Raw genomic sequence first — 17594 nt, forward strand, 5'->3', positions numbered from 1 at the left:
TTGAAAATCAGATGGGTAATTGAAGGCAACTAAATTTTAAACTCTTAGTCTCAGAAGGGTTAAACTGTGCTCAGCAATTTCAGCATAAACCAAAATGATTCAGCCAGTTGGTTGAGTTACTCTGTATTTATTAATGCACAACGAACACAAGGGTTCATTCTTTGTGGTGTTTATCTACCTCCTGCCTTAGCCCTGAACACTTGCTCCCACGTGCAGTAACACAGGTCAATGTTACAGCGCTCTGAAGTCATCTGCAGCTGCAAAACAGTGTCTCTGCCCTGTTCACCACCCTGCCTATATATGCCTGCCGTATCTCTCATGCCAGATCCCATGGTCGTCAGTGAGTGAGAGCAGGGAACAAAAACAAAGAAAGAATAATTTGTTTACTGGCTCTGTTAGCTGATTAAATCAAGTTTGAGATACTGCTCCAGAGGAGTAAATTCCAAAATTCCCCTGTTCAGTTCTGTAGCACCAGGCTTTTGAAACTGACACATGGCTTTCAACTCTTCTTTTAAACAGCTACAAAAGAGAAAAGTAAAATAATAGATTAATATGATTTTGCCACTTCTGCAAAACATTAAATTTATCAACAATGCAACTGACAACAGAATAGCAGCTTCCAGTTTTTTGTGGTAGATTTCAAATCAAGGGAAAGTAGAAGGTCTAAAATTCTTGATATCAGCGGTTCATATATAAATCAGTAGTTATTACTTATATTTTGACAGGTTTTTCTACACTCCTGCTGTGTCAGCAGTCAGAAATTTTAATATTGAGGTTACACTGGTTGTGAGTATAAAAAAGTTTTACATTAGCTACTTCTGAGATATGAAGTGTTCTTTCCTCCTACAGCAAGACTCTAGTCCTGATGGAACTTCAAGAGGCCTGGCCCTCAGTTAATGTAATTGCTTAGTTACAAGGGAATAAACGTAAATATTGTATTTGTTAATGAAAATGTGCCATAGATGAATAGAAGCCAAAGAACAAAAATCTCTATAGAGTAATACATCCTGTCAACCTACTGTCAAAGGAATGAAGTGATTTCTTCATCCTTAATTCTTATCATACAACAGATTACTAAATATATTCCATTATAAGTTTACGTGCAGAAGATAAGGACAGTGAACTAATGATTATAGTTTTATCACCAGGTCTGGTATTTTGGGGATTTTTGTTATCTTTAAATAGAATTTATTGCTAACATAAACAATTGTTCATCACAGAAAGCAAATTGATTATAGCTGTTGAACCATTTTTCATGTTTATTCAATAGTCAGTTCATTTCATCCTAGAAGCCTGAGATATAAGGAGTGATGTATTGATAATTATCCTTTTTTCAAAACAATCCTATTTTAGCATGTATTCTTTCCATACTCTTTCCATTTACAGCACATTCAGTTGTACTTTCATTCTGATACTTCTGAAATATTTGTTTGTTTTGATTTGTTTGTGTTTGATGTTAACATTTTGTTTGAAAAATGGTAGATTACCCTGGAGAAAACCCAGCAATCCCTCTGCAAAACTAATAACACCTTTTTGCTGGTTTATTTTTTAAAACGTTTAAAGAAAACAGAAGTCAAATAGAGTAGTCCTTTAATAATGTGATTGTCACACATCATCATGTAGGGTGCATCACATCAAATGTTTTATGCTGATTGATCTTTATTATTTTTTTCTGGCCAGAGAGAATATTCTGTACCTCTTCAAGCCGTCATCAACCACAAGGGTGACTTTATTGACAAAAAGAACTAAAAATATACTTTATACTTTCATGAAACTTGGAGAAAGATTTGCAGTGCAATTACTTAGCCTTGCATTTATTTAGTTGCTAGCACAATATGCTAAAACATCTGACATGACTTTATCATTACTGTGCTTTCACTGAAAATCAACAGCTTCAACATCTGCTTATGCCATTGGATGATGCAGGTGGTGAGAACCCTTCCACTAAATGAATTCTTTTTTTTTTTTTTTTTTTGCTATGAATAAGAAATCATTTTTGTAAAATAACACATTAATCTTTCATGTATAGGCCTACCTTTTACAACTGACATCCTCCTCCCAAGGGATTTTTAAAAAGAAGTTTGATGAATCATTGAAAAGGAATGAGTAAAGTGTTATGGCTAAGTACTTAAATTCTATTAACAGACTTTCAATTAGCCTTCAGTGGTTAAGAAGCACAAAAAAATAATATGACCAGTATTTACAAAAATGCAACTATATTTTATGTGTTTTTTTCATAGTTACTACATTTATTTCCTTGAGAAAATATAGACAAATTATAACTTTGAGGTCAAAATCAAAGGATAACTTCAGAGTTAAAATTTGATTCTGGAAACCCAAATCTAAAATCTAAAAAAACCCACCTCTTTAAAAATGTGAGCTAATATATTTCCAAAGTTGTTCATGTTCAACTGTCTTTTCCTCCACTTTGAAATGTTCTCCAGATGATTTTCTGATACCATATAAAAGATATCTTACCTTTACATTACAAACGTACCAAATCCTAAATATATCTAGTTTATTCTAGCCTTTCAAATGCTACATTAGTAATTTTAATTTTTTTTTTTTACCATTAGGCTTTTAAGACACTAAGACTTTTTGCATATTTTTATCAGAAACTGATATCTCTGAAGTTTCTAGTCAACATCTAAAATTCAAAGAGATGTAGGAGACTCTTGTAAAGATAATCTTTACCTTATTCTGGTTTTCTAATAATCATTTCACATTTAATGCCAGTTTCACGTTTTTTCGGGCTTTTGATTTATATAAATATATACCTCAATGTACTCTATGAGATTAAACATTTTAAAATACCTGGATAACAATTGCTTTTAGTGATTTAACACCTGATGATGGTCAACTTTTAGTGTGATTAAAAGGAAAATGTGTGATGATAATAGTTCTGTCCTTATTTTAATTTATTCTCCTATAATATGGGAAAAATGGGTTGTTTGCTCCTTGCATTTTATATTAATATTCTAATACAGAAATTACAAAGTATAAATACAGGGGACTATTTTTAACTGTTGCATATCTTGATTTAATGATGCTGAATGCATATATGGTGCACATTTTAATTGCAGACATGGACATCAGAGAAATGGCATCTTCCTCAGGTCAGATATGTGATTGACCTTGATTTCCTTGTGGCTTTTTTGTATTTACTGTGGATTACATCTCTAACAAACAGAACCACTCAGCAGCTTTCATATAAACTCATGATTTAATAATAGATCACAGTCCACATCTCATTTTTCTTTTACTTGCTTGAAACATTAAGGTTTACCATTTCAGCTACTGAATTACGCAAAGCTTTCTTCATCAGTTTGAAGCTTCCATTGTGAATGCTCCTGACTATTAAGATTTCTTTCCCTTTCTTTTGCAGGTTTTACATTTTCACATAGTTGTTTTAAAGCAGATGACCACCTGTGCTTTCAGTTTCTTTATGTGCTTTTTTTATGTGTATTTCTTTTCACAGATGAAGATGACACTTCAGTTAGTACTCCACCAGCAGGTTAGGACTGTGATAGTGCTTTGTGTGCGTATGTATGTATGCATTCTTCTTTTGACTATTAATGAAGAAAGAGTCCAAACCATTGGACTGATCTCAAAACACAGTAATTAGAGAAAAAGCTTTTTGAAGTGTTCTACATTAAATTAATCTCTATTCAGAAGTACAAGACCTTCATGCCAGATAAGTTCCTTTCCAGTCCTATCTTGAGGTCTTTGGCAGAGCTGCCATTGGAAGGTAAAATATCAGTTAACAGCTCTGAAAGCAACTGCCCTTTTCTTTTCCTATCAACAAACATGGAGTGCATTTTTAAGGTTAGTCTTGAGAGGAAATTCCAGAATTGCAAATAAAACAGATGCCTTATGACTTCAAAACAGGTTTATCCACGTAATTGTCTATCACCTCACCTTAGGCCATATGACCTACGAGGTAGTTTGAATGTACTGCTTTAAGCCATTGCTGCAAAGCTGGTAGATAAAATGCCTTTGGTTGTTGAGAGTAAAAGAACAGCAACAGCACAGGAGTCCATCATGATAGATGTGACATGGGCAACATTTCTCCATTGCTTGCTTAATATGTTTTCTAAAAATAGACTGTGAATGAAAGAGATTTTGAACACTAAAACATGCTTTTCAGTGTGTCAGATGAAAACCATGCTCTTAATTATCTTCATTATCTTCACTGCCCTAAATGATATCATTTTCTTGATTTCTCCCAAAAGAATTTGCATTATTATCTTTGGGCTGAATGCCAACTGTAAAGTCAGTGGCAGTATATTGATTTACAGTAGTAGATGATCTCATTGGTAAAAGATAAATATACAAATAACATTTTAAATCACAAACCCCTAAAATTTAGTTTTCACTATTTTTCATTATTTTGCTAAATAAATAGACTATTTAAATAATTCAAAGTAGCATCCCCTCAGATAAATATTGAACAACATAAATTCATCTGTTATCTGGAACTACATAAATCATGAAGAAAACATGATCAGCTTCACGGAACCCTTCTAAATATGAACTATTAAAAAGGAAATCTTGAATGGGAATTAAACTAAACTAATTTAGATTTTCTAGAGAAAAGGGGGAAAGATTTCTGAATTTTTTTCTCAGCTATTCACTTCCTTTTTCTGGTAATCAAATAGTTCCTCATGGGTATGGTCCTAAATATCTAATCTTCTTGCATGAAGAACCAATGTTCTTTAAATCCCGATGATCTGAGGTCAGTTAAGCTGCAATCTCTGAGCTGGTGTTATCTAAATTACTCTTCCCTTTCAGATGGGATGTCTAAGCCAACGGAAAGAAAAGATTCAGGTGAGGCCTCCTGAAAAACACGTTGAAACAATCCAAATTTTACATAATACAAGTATTATTAATAAGTTATTTCTTAAAGATTATATTTAATTTTAATTTATTTGTTTATACAGTATCGAACTGTAACTGTTGAAATGCTTTTAGGTATCAGAGCAAATAGGTTTCTAGCAGTTAAAGCAGGAGTGAGAGAAGGCTCTGCTGCAAAAGACAGGACATGTATCAGCATTTTACACATACATACATACCTATCTATCTATATCTATATCTATATAGATAGATACGCAACTATTCCCTTCCTCCTCAGCCTACAGGGTGACAGTGGCTTACCTGAATCCCACACACAGGCCCCAGGAGACTGTAGGAGAATGGCTTCTTCTTACAGCTCAAAGGATGGTGGGGAAAACTTAGCAAAGTCATAACCTCTTTCTTCCTACCCTGGCAGGTAACGCATACTGCACCCACTTTTGTGGTTTCAGGATTTGCAGCCTCTGGAACAAAATGAGCAGCAGGTACTTCAACCATGGTTATTGACCTGGCATAGCCGCCTATGCCAGCCCGCTGCGCCAACATCAACCCCAGTTTTGTTTTGTTTGTTTAATAAATAGGAAAATGTTAATATCTAAAGATGATGATAATATTTAGGTGTTATTTTATGTGGTACCAAATTAATGACTCTATGTAAGCATCTTCCATGTATTAATATCCTTTTTTCCATTTCACCCTGTGGCGTGTTAGGTTTGTTACTGCACGTGACCAGTTCCTGTACCGACCATTGTCACATCATTTTATTCACACCAGTAACTTTCACTCATTCTTATGTTGTTTCCATATACTAGCATGTTAGACTGGCATAATCTAAACATCTAGATTATATAGAGAGTATATATAGATGTGTATCTATATATATTTGTGTTCACGTACGTCTGTGTATATGTTTTCATATATGTGTATATACATGTGTGTATATACATGTATGTCTTTACCTGCAAGAAATATTGTACAAGCAGACATATACAGAGGTGTTAGGCACACCACCGAAAATTCACTGAAAGACTGAAAGGCAAAGATTTTATAGCAAAGCTATCTAGCATTTCTATACCTTTTCAAAATTTCTAATAGACTTTAGCATAATAAAACCAGTTTGGTTGTATTTTCCCATGGTTGTCATGAGTTGTGTTGCATTCGTGAGTGATAGAAATTTTCATGAGTTAAAAAGGTTCCCGTAGCAGTAATCTCTACATAAAAGAAAGACAATTCTGACTTCTGGCAAATAGTTTCTACAGAAAATACTGAGCACGGAAAGTAACTTCTCATTTCAAGACCAGGGTTTGACTCAGTAAGAAGTGTTGTGTGACTGGTTCCTCATTTATGCTAGTTATGAAATCAAAACCAAAAAAGCATTGGATAAACTATAAAAAGCTATCTTCTGAAACAGTTAGAAGTTCAAGGGGAACAAGGGAGATGCAGCTTTGATTTGAAAGAGACAGATGGCTTTGTCAATTAGTTGTACATTTCCACATTTGCTCTGCTCTTCAGTACTACCAGGGCAGCACTGGCTTTACTCAGGTTCCCCTATGCACTGACCATAACTCCCCAAAATAGGAGATGTGGCATGTGGACTCCACAAGTTCTCATGTGGAATATGAGACACATGCTTTGCCTCTCTGTAGAAAGGGAGCAGGTAACGGACAGACATTCACTGCCTTGCTCTCCTTCTTTTTCTGTTAGGAATCAGCTTTGACCACAGTTTTGCATGTATTTATCCAAGATGTAACTGCATGGCACAAAGCCAGGGTTGTTCAGATAAACAGAAAGACCAGAAATGCACAGCTGTGCTGGCACAGTTCTCTGCCCTGGGTAGACTGCTCACTTTCTGCTTCTCTCAGCACCGTTATTCCTTCTCAGTTCCAAAATCTCAATTTCCAAAGAGAAGGCACTGTATCTGAACCTGTGACACAATCGTTTCCATCTGACAAATTATTTCTCTGTAAAACATCAGTCTATGCATGGTGCAGGACGTGGTATTGAGTGATCCCCAAACTCTCTGCTTCTATCATGGTAAAAGAGAACAAAGTTCAAAAGTAAGCTTCATCCCTGCCCTATTTTGCAGATAAAGAGGAAAAACTAGCTTGTACAATTGACTGAGTTTGGGCTCCAGAGAGACCGACTGAAACTGTGTTTTGTTTGTGCTTATAGCTGTTTGTGTTTTCAGAACCTCCATCTCTTCTGAAAAACAAAGAGCTGACCTTTGTGCATTGCCTCTGTAAAGCACTCATGGTTGAATGCTGGTGCCATTCAAGTTGCTCAGTACCCATCTTGGCTGATCAGGTTCCCCCCTCTTCCTCCCTGATAGTTTCATTTTCTGTCACCATAGAGGTAGCGTTCCTGCAAGAACTGTATGTTCAATGTGACAGCCAAGCAATGGATGTCAGTGTGAACAAAAACTTACATATCTTTCAGGACATCTGAAGAGAGAGGTAATAGGTTTAGAGAGTTTAGTAAGTTCAGGTAAGTGTATTTTGGAGGGAGTAAAATATGCTCAGATGATTGACTTTTTCCTCTCTCCCTGAATCTCAGTATGGTCTATTGGAGAAGGAGCTCCAGAAGAGACAGAAAAACACGATGACTCCCAAAGATCCACTTTATTTATCGAAAAACCTCAGAGCGGTTCAGTGAGCGTTGGTAAGTGCTTAGCAACATAATCAAAAGCCACTTCCAGAGAGAGAGAGACTGAGGCAGATCCTGGGAAGGTATGTGCAGTTCCTGTGACACTCAGCTTCTGCCCTCAGCTACAAGTACTTCTACTGATTATAGTTGGATGTGAACTCCACTCTTCGAAGGCAAAAGGACTATACAAAGAGAAGCAAAACCCAAGTGCTTAATTCAAGACAAGCTCAAAATCTAATAGTTTAGTGAGCAGAATGGGTAAGAGGTATAGTTTCTGGAGAAGAGAGCTGGTTACTGTGACGCTGTTGGCTGTACTGTTACTGACATGTCAGGAAGATCTAGCCAAAGGCCTGTAGCATAGCTTAGAGATTGCTGGGTCAATTTTTGTACCCTACAGCTGTGTGTAAATTAGCAGGTAGACTAATAGAAACAGCTTTGTAAGGAAGCTGGTAGGGTCACCCCCACTGTAACCATTCTGGGGAATTTGCTCTGGACTAGCTCTGGTTTAGTCTGGTGGTCTATACACCTACTAGCAGTTGGAACACAGGTGGTAAACTCTCAGAGCACATCTTTGGTTTTAATTTCACCCCAGAGGAATCCAGTTCAAGCACTCTGAGGACTTTCTGTGTTGTGAACCAGAGCACAGTAAATGGGGACAGTTAGGAGGTTCACTTCCAAACTGCACTCCTGAGCCATACTAACACGGTAAGGTAGCTGCACCCTAAGCAGGGTAGCAGCAATGGTGAGAAATTCAGTATGGGCTACTTCATATGTCTGCTGTGTACTTGGATATGCTAAGACATGGTCAGATGCGGTTTTTTTATACATGCCTATTATTTTTCTTGGTTTCTGAGTAGAAAAAGACCATTTGGGGAGGTTTTATTTGGAAAATAAATATAAGGAGTTAGCTGTATTCTCCTTTGGAAGACCACAAATGTTAGGATGGAAACTCAGCAGGGGCTGGGCAGTGGTGTTCTGAAAATTGAGCTAACTTTTACTATTCTCAAATTAGTGTTTAGAGAAGACTCTTTCTCCTCCCTTCTCAGCTTAAAGAATTAATGATAGAAATGCATGAAGAGCTCCAGGCTTTCTTTTCCAGACTGGAGTTTATTTATGTTACAACTGTCTGGTAGCCTAGGAACACCCGTGCTTGTTTTAAGCAAGGAAATTCAAATACTGGGAACAATTTGCCTATGACAACATGGAGTTTTGCCTCAACTAATTTATCCTGCTTCTCCGTGTCTCAAGCTCCATATTGACAAGGGCATAAGGCTTCCAGACCCAAAATCATTAATCTCTGTAACAATGCAGTACTGTCATAGCCTGTGTGACTCCATCTGATTCTTACTGTCGTGTTAGAGCTAGCACCCGGAGATTGGAAGGAGCAGTAGTAAAAGAAACTTGTACAGACATAACTGACAAGCACACGCTCCTCAATGATTGCATTATGCTTTTCTCTTTTTAAAAGGTGGGAATATTACATTTATAGCCAAAGTAGAAGCCAAAGATCTTCTCCGAAAGCCAAATGTTAAGTGGTTTAAAGGCAAATGGATGGACCTGGCCAGTAAAGCGGGGAAGCACCTGCAGCTGAAAGAGTCCTTTGAGCGTCACACTAAGGTGTGTCTTTGCTTTTCCTACTTATGGGGGCAAGGCTCCAAAGAGAGCTTAAAGATCAGTTTAAGACAACAGGAAGAAATTCAAGAGCATTGAATTCTAGCCCTGGCTTCCCCATGCAGATTTCAGTGATGATCCCTGACCCTGCGCAGAAGCAGACTTTTCTGCTCTCCCAGCGCAGGACAAGTAGTGGTGGGGAAATAAAAGTTTTCCGTCGCCATTTCTGGGTTCCAGATTCTTTCCAGAGTCCTTTATTCGAGTTATTCCTTACTCCTGGTTTAGGTCTGAAAGATTAATCTTTTAACTTCTGCTTTGTGCAAATGTATCCCCCACATTAATGAACAGTTATGTTTGATTTTTAGATTCACACATTTGAGATGCATATCATTCAAGCTAAGGAAAACTATGCAGGGAACTATCGCTGTGAAGTATCCTATAAGGACAAGTTTGACAGTTGCTCTTTTGACCTTGAAGTCACTGGTAAGATTCCGCTTGTTTCTGTAAAGCTTTATAAAGATTTCTTTTTTTTCTAACCTGAAATGCCACCTACCTTTGTTCAGAACCTTTAAATGAAGTAATCCTTAAAGTGAACATTTTTAGCACAGAGCTCAGAGAATTTTCTTAAGTGTGTATCTGTCAGAGTTCTTAAGTGTGAGACTGAGAAAGATGGATGTCTTCTGAAATGCCAGGGCCAGCAGCCAGTGGACAAAATAGTTGTTCACCCTCATGAAGCATGTGCCTAGATCAGACTATCCGTTCGTCAGTCAGGGGAAGCCGGTCACAGTTAAGGGGACATTTGACGGCTGACTGACAGACCGAGTGGCATAGGTAGGTGTGTGTATTCGGAGGCCATCGAGGCAGGGGCCAGCCTGGCTGCATCCATTCACTGGCTGTGGATCAGAACTGTTTAATCTGATTCAGGCTGGCACAAATGGGTAATTCACACAAGGGGGATTCATCCTTGCACTGAGAATCAACATGAGTCTGTAGTTGCAGAGAAGACTGTCTCTTTCCTTTGATGCTGAGTGTACTGAGAAAGTGCAAGATGCAAGCAGGAGAGAAAGCATAGGGAACGGCAAGACAAAAAGGCCAGAGCCTATGTACAGGCAGGAAGGAGATCAGAGAGAAACATCACAGAGACAGATCTGCTATGCAGAACTGCAGAAAGTAGTTCAGAGAAACACACTAAGTAAACTTAGCTTAGCACTGAGCAGCTTAGCACTGAGCAGCTTTGCATTTATCAGAACTTAGTGCCAAAGGAGCAGCACAAGTTGTGGTCACTTAGCAGGAAACGGAACAAATTTCATACACCAAATTACATCAATTACATAAGTTACATTAATTTCAAATTATGATTTTAATTCCTGTATTACTGTTATTTCATAGAATCTTCCCAAGCTGCTCCATCCATTGACATCAGATCTGCTTTCAAAAGAAGGTAACGTCAAACAGTGATCCTATGAAGCTCCTCAGTAATGGATGCTGGTAGCATGCACAGAACTTGCAACAATCTTGGCAGACAACTGTATCAAGTATTTTTAAAAAATGTTTTTGTAAATAAAGATTAAAGAAGTGGGGTTTAGGGTGGTTGGTAATGGGTAGAATGAAATAATTACAACAGGTTTTTAAAATCATATTTTAATTCACTAAAATATTCTACTGCGTGTTTCCTGAAAATTGTCAGCTACAATATGAAAGTTCCTGGTCCTGACCTTGTACTGATTAAATGCAGAGAGAAAATTCACACTGATTTCAAGAAGACAGGGTCTGGCTTTATGTTATCTTACTGTAAAAAAGTGTGTCATAAGGCCATCGTTACAGAAAAACTACAGATAATATATTGCAGAGGCCATAAGATAAAGCATTGTGTCTGAAGTCTTTTCCCTTGTTAGTTACCTTTGTGATAAAATAGCATTTCAAACCAGTATAGATGTCATCTTTACATTTTATGGAGAAAATTGTCTTAGAAGAACAGAAGTATTCAGAATGAAAATGTTTACAAACAATGAATGCAGTTTGGTAATTTACACATTCAAGCAAAGCTGTGATTTTATAATCTGCTTTTTTATTTTATTTTTATTTTAAAAGTAATTGTTTTTATTTAGAGGGATTTGATTTAAAGAGTAAATGCAAAAGATATTACATTCAAGGTGCACTCCTTTCTTGAGCACATTTTAAAAGAAAAATGCAATAACTATTCTGCCCAAGCAGATGAGGATATCTGAATATTTTCTGATTATCTAAGTAATATCTTGCATGAAAAATCTGGGATGAGATATTGGCAACATTTGGCTTAACATTTGCAGGATTCTGCCCTTACTTTTTACAAATATTAAGGGCACTTCTTTTGTCTATATGTGTTTTATAAGGTATTACTGCTTAAGGTCACATTATAGAAAGAAATGCACCTTCAGAGGACTGTGATTCTATCTGTAAAAATGTACAATGTACAGTTTCTTCTTTTTTTACCTCGTTTCTCCCTTCATTTAGAGAAAGGTTAAATCTTGAGTGTAATGCTTTGCAATCAGTATTTGACACAGCTACGTGTTGTTAAAAGCACCACCCAACAATGCAAATCTTTGTTCTACATTCATAGCAAAAGATCAGCACAAGTTCTTTGTTTTTATACACATACACTATGGAAATGAAAAACAAAGCTCGTTGTGTTGACTAGCTCACGTTTATTTGTGTTACTGAAATCTAACACAAATTTTGGCAAATTTATGTATGCAGTTACAAAAATTTGTCATCGAAGTATAAGAACAAGCAATACAAACATTTGTGTTATTTTTCACAAGTGCCTAAGGAAACATAATTCATGTGAAAAAGAATACAAGTTTGTGTTGATTTTATACCATTATTTGTGTGTCTGGACAGTGTTGAGTATATGAGACATGTAGAGCGTTCGCAATGTGTGTTGTCTAAGTCTCCCTGTATTAAACAAAGATTTGATCTTTTTCTATTAATAACAGCGGTGATGGACAAGACGATGCAGGAGAACTTGACTTTAGTGGTCTCCTGAAACGTAGGTGAGAACCAAGTGATGCAGTGAGCAGGTGTGGATTGCAAACCATTAGGTTCGCACACAGAAAGTCAGGTGTAGCATTAATAACTTCTTAAGAATTTTCTGACCTTTCAGTTTTTTCAATGTTTCTAACTATCATTCTCATAGTATAATATGCAAATGTTCAGTTAATTGTACCTTTAAGTGTGCAGAAAAGAAACCTCAGATTTGAGTGCACTGGGAAAAAAGTGAGCTACAACCTAAAGAGGCCAATAACATTTAGTTTACTTGCTATTTCTTTTGTGTTTGCATGGAAGTAGAGGGGGAGAATTTCCTACACAGGGATGAGCAGTTCAGAAAATTGAGTCTGGTGCAAGAGTAAAAAACTGCTATGATGGAGAAAAACTTGGGCATGTTTTTCTCTGGTTTGCCTTGAAAATCTGGTGTTATGATCATTATGCCTCTAGCTATTTCAGACCTTAAACCCAGTTTAGTCTTTTAACAGGTTAAGACAAGATCATTTTTTAAAATTTATCACAGACACGTTATACACCATGGAAATCAATGGCAACTGACCACAGAGAATTGGAAAAGGAACTAGATCCTTTATCTCATTTACCACTTACTCTGAAAGTGGAAAACCCAATAAGCAGTATTAATTACACAGAAAGTTCACGATGGGCTTATGGGCTATGATTTGAGGATAGTATTTAAGCAACTAAAGCAAACAGGAAAGGCTGAAGGTAAAAGTAGGCAGTGAAAGAATTACCTGAACGAATTCAAATCCACCAGGTCTTTGGTTTTTTAATCTTCTCATCCCTCATTAGGATCTTCAGTTTGACTTTTTATCATACTAATACAACTTAGCATGACAGTTCTCATGACTGCCTGTGGGGTGTTTTTTTAGCAACATGAGAGTTGCATGTAAGAGGTCTTGGTGTTTTTGTGGAAAGAGAAATGTGATTTAAGAGTCATTATCACTTCACTAACAAGTAACTCACATGTTTTGTAAGATAAATACTGTATAGCCATATAAACATAGTATACCTATCGTGTGGTTAATGGGCAAAGCAAACTTTTGGTTTTTAAACACCATTATTTGATATTGGTCAAATCAGTTCCTCGCCTCCTTGCTTCAGGCACTGAAATGCAACCTCATACTTCTGAGCTTAATTGAATAAGATTCAGTTAAGCTAATTAAGCCCCAGTGTGGATAGTAATATCCATTTTTATGAAGACAAGTACACATTGTCATTTCAATTTTTTCAAGAGGCAATGTTGCAGGTGCATTCCTTCTCTTTTTTATGGTTATATTACCAAGGAAAGGGCTAGAACTTTTCACCTGTGGTGCATAATACTTGAAACATGTTTTTAAAAAAAACCTAAATGCATAGAATCTATATACTGCCTATTTTCTAATTTCGTGCTGGTCTTGCAGGAAGACAAACCAGTTCTTACCTCAGTAAGCCACTCTGTGACTGGTTATGCTTTGTCAATGCAATGGATCAGTAACAGCACGAAATTCCAAAAGGCATAAGATCTCAAAAACACTCAAACATTTAGGTCCTTTTTTTTAAAAAAGTACATCTTTCAACAAAATGCACATGTTCGGGGAAAAGATCTGAAAGCAATTTTGTAGAGAAGTCAATCTGCTTAGGAAATAGCAAGCATTGTTTGCCCAATACCCACAGAAGAAACTATTGTGGTCTCAGAACAAAGTTGGTTTGCTCTAAGTGTCATAATTTGTTCTCCAGTTACGCAAGAGGAAAAAGAGTCTGGAATTAATTGTTTCAAGTTGGTTGAAAATCAGGATACTCTAACTGATCCTCATTCTCAACTACTGCTTAATTTAAAGGGGTACATTATCTCGATTCCCATGGAGTGTACCTCTCCTTAGCATGGACAGGTGTTGCATGGCAAGCAGCCAGCCCTGGGGGAAGAGAATGCCACCCCATGGGGTGTGTCAGCTTTTACATATTTTTGCAAGCTGATCTTGCCTTGCCACCATGCAGAAGGAATCTCACTGAAACACCAGTGTTCGCTGTACATAGTCACCCTCCAGAAAGCATGAGCACGAAGGAACAAAACATAAAATTACATACCTGAGATTGTCTAACAATAATTCTCAGGTAACAATGTAAGTATTTCAAAGACTCCTCATTGAGAAGCTTTTTTCCTTTTTAAAATAACACTGGCATATTACAAAAATTAATAAACCTCACGGATTAAACAAAATGTTTATCCATAGTTCCTCATCCAACGATACAGAGATTCTCAGGGACCCCCAGTGCTATTTCTGTATATGCTAAAGAAAATTCTCTGTCAGACTTGATAGAGCTTAGCTCTAACAGTATCTCACTCCAAAGCTCAGTCTTTTTTTGTTTCTCAGATGTTTATTTTCTCACTCTGTTCTGTGTTTCATTAGACCAACTAGATTGAATCAGACTGATCCTGGTCTGATCCTAATGAATTTACAGGACAAAATGTCTAGATTTCTGTGCCAATTCCCAGATTGTTCTAGCAGTTCACTTTTTTGAGCTAAACTGTCAATCTCAAAAATTATCATTTTGTTTACGATGCTTCCATTGTTCTCTCATTTAATGGCTGCCATTGTGAAAATAATTATACTTCTCTTTATTGGTTGTCTTAGCCTGGAGTTGCAGATAGTAAATACGGTATTGAAACTTCCGTATAAAGGTGATGCTATTCACACAGGCCTCTGAAAACACTTCCTGCTCTTAAGACTGAGATAAACATGGAAGCCAACAGATCCATCTTGCAAGTCCAAGCTGGTGTGGAAATCTCCAGTTCCTATCCATATGACAACTTTAAGTAACTCTGAGAAGCACTGGTGTAACTATAAAGAGACACAGATTCCCTTGGATTTCAATGTCCTTTCATTGGTCACCCTAGTAGCAGTTACAGGGACTCAGGGTCTGAAAGCATTTTTATATAATTATGAAATGTATGGATTAGGCTCAGATCTCAGTGGTGCCATCATAAATTGTAACTGATTCCACTCAAGTTACAACAGATAACACTGGTTTAAGTGGGATTAGCCCATATGCTATTATAGTACTAAATTTTCAAACTGTATTTTTTTTTTTTTTAAATAATGAAGCAATATAAAAACTCTTATAACTGATTACATTAGAAAAGGACAAAATAAAACTCATATCCAAATTCTGCCTTGAAGAAGTGTAAAGTAAGGTGTGAATGTCATTCTGAGCTATTCCACTCGTACTGAGTGAAATAAAAAAATATGATGGCGGCCTTCAAATTTTGATCAAAACATTTCTAACCTCACCATAGATTCAGCTTCATCTTTTTTTATGGTGTGATAAAGTCTCACTAACTCTTCTCCCATAATTTTATTTTGCTACTGTTAGGGAGGTTAAACAGCAAGAGGAAGAACCTGAAGTAGATGTGTGGGAGCTCTTGAAGAACGCGAATCCCAGTGAATATGAGAAGATTGCTTTTCAGTATGGTATCACTGACCTGAGAGGCATGTTAAAGCGTCTGAAGCGCATGCGCAGGGAAGTGAAGAAGAGTGCAGGTATGGACAAGGCAGAATATTCTGATGTTGTAGTCAAACATTAGTGTCCACCTTAAAAACCCAAACTTGCTTCATTTCCATATAAGGGGACTTGCACACTACAACTTAAGCCTTATTTCTGCAAGGATTTAATCAAAAGAAGGCTTTGGTCCACTGTGGTTAGTGTAAACACCCTATCCCATTCAGTGCTTTCCAAAAGCGTCCCACCCTCTTGGCCCAACAGTGGTTCCAACTGGAACAAAGTCCCCAATTGTATGAAAAGGTGCTACCTGATCAAACAGTATGGAAATTAGACCTTGTGTTATCATTAATATCTTCTGCTCTAAAACAGAGTCACTCCAAACACATTGTTTGCTCTTCATAATTTCATTTTGCACTCTATCTGACATTCCTCTGAAATCCCAGCTGTACTGAAAACCCTCCGCCCTGTGTTGGGTGAGGACATTTAGGTCTGTCTTTCCTCATCTACCCTACTGAATAGAATGGGTGGTGTAATACATACATAAATATAGATATGTATTTATATGTATATGTGTATATATATGTGTATATAAAATATATGTATATGTTGCATAATACATACACACACATGTATAAATACAACACACTATCCATTATATTACTGTGGCATTTGCTTGTTCCTGGAGAGCACTTCAGAACTGGATGCAATATATACATCTTCCATTCTACTGGTTTCCTGGAGGAGTCCTTTTTGCATAGGTGAAATCCTCCACAAATCCATCTGTAATCCAGCTGCCTGATATATCATCTCTCCTCATCCATTACCTCACATCATAGCATGTTATTTTACCACACATCAATTTTTACTTATATTTTTCATTTGCTGCTATATCTGATTCTGGCCACAGTTGAGGGAGGGAGGAAGAAATAGAGTCTATGGGCTTTGGCTGAGCCACTGGGGCACTTTCTATATCCAGTGGAGCTCTCCAAGGGGTTGAAGCCCAAGGAAACTCCTCACCTTCACCCAGGAGTCTGGAGCAGGGCTGGAAGCTGGGGCAGGAATTGCTTAGCTGGCAGGAAGAGCTGCTCCCTACCCAGGTGCATCACGGGGAAGTGCCTGAATGTTTTACTGGGAAAGAGGCATCTCTCAGGACCTAGGACCGGTCTGTCTGGTCCCTCTCCCCAGTTCCCTGTGGAGTAGGATGGAGCTGCCAGCCATATCAGGATTTTTCAGTGGACAGGGATTTCCCTACAGGAGGGGCTCTAGATGTTGGGGAAAATGTCTATAGTAGTGACAGGATGAGAGTAGGGTGCTTTTCCCCTCACACCACTTTTATTATAAATTGGAAACTTTTACACTGTGGCAAGATACATAAAAAATCCTTTTCAGATTTAATAATTCTTCTGTTGTGTCAATATATTCAGTCTCCTGCAATCAGACATAAGCATGATATAAACCTTAGCAGAAATTGATTACTCAGCTGTGGGCAATTTGTTTGAGGCACCATTTATTTATTTATTCTTAAGCCACAGATATCTGCTCCCCTGGGTCTAACTTTTGTGGCTGGCAATATCTAAATATTAATGTTAAAGTGTTTTGAAATGTTTGAGTTGCACCTGGCCTTACCTTGCCCAGAACAACTTGGCCTACATTTGCAGATCTCAAAGAACCTTTTTGAAAAGCCCCATTAGGATTCACAGACTGACAACTCTTGCCTGGTTTAAAATATTTTTGCAAATGTTTTGCAGCTGTAACATTTATCCCAAGTGGAACTGCAATGTACACCTTGCAACCTACAGAAAGAATCAGGAAAGCTAATTTGGCTTTTAAACAAACCAATGTGTTTATTCTGATAGTGGGAAGATCAATAGGAATTTTAGGTTAAAATTCCCTGTTAACTTGAGTGGCGGTGATAATAGAGAAATCCTTTGTAACAGATTCATTGTAAATTATTTGATGGCACC

The 17594-nt window shown here is 37.2% G+C and overlaps 1 protein-coding gene across 1 annotated transcript in view; it reads left to right on the forward strand.

Annotated features, from left to right (window-relative positions):
• Window positions 1-17594, forward strand: part of MYBPC1 (myosin binding protein C1) — a gene marked incomplete at both ends in the record, with an annotated part of 74941 nt that overhangs the window by 27188 nt on the left and 30159 nt on the right. Inside the window, 9 exons of the mRNA XM_082310200.1 lie at window positions 3084-3116; window positions 3479-3514; window positions 4792-4827; window positions 7405-7509; window positions 8963-9111; window positions 9471-9588; window positions 10495-10546; window positions 12081-12137; window positions 15502-15668. Of these exons, the coding sequence (XP_082166326.1) occupies window positions 3084-3116; window positions 3479-3514; window positions 4792-4827; window positions 7405-7509; window positions 8963-9111; window positions 9471-9588; window positions 10495-10546; window positions 12081-12137; window positions 15502-15668 (753 nt within the window). The remainder of the gene's footprint in view (window positions 1-3083; window positions 3117-3478; window positions 3515-4791; window positions 4828-7404; window positions 7510-8962; window positions 9112-9470; window positions 9589-10494; window positions 10547-12080; window positions 12138-15501; window positions 15669-17594) is intronic.

The sequence above is a fragment of the Platalea leucorodia genome, assembly GCF_965183815.1.
Source record: "Platalea leucorodia genome assembly, chromosome: 4".
In the NCBI taxonomy this organism is placed as follows: Eukaryota; Metazoa; Chordata; class Aves; order Pelecaniformes; family Threskiornithidae; genus Platalea; species Platalea leucorodia.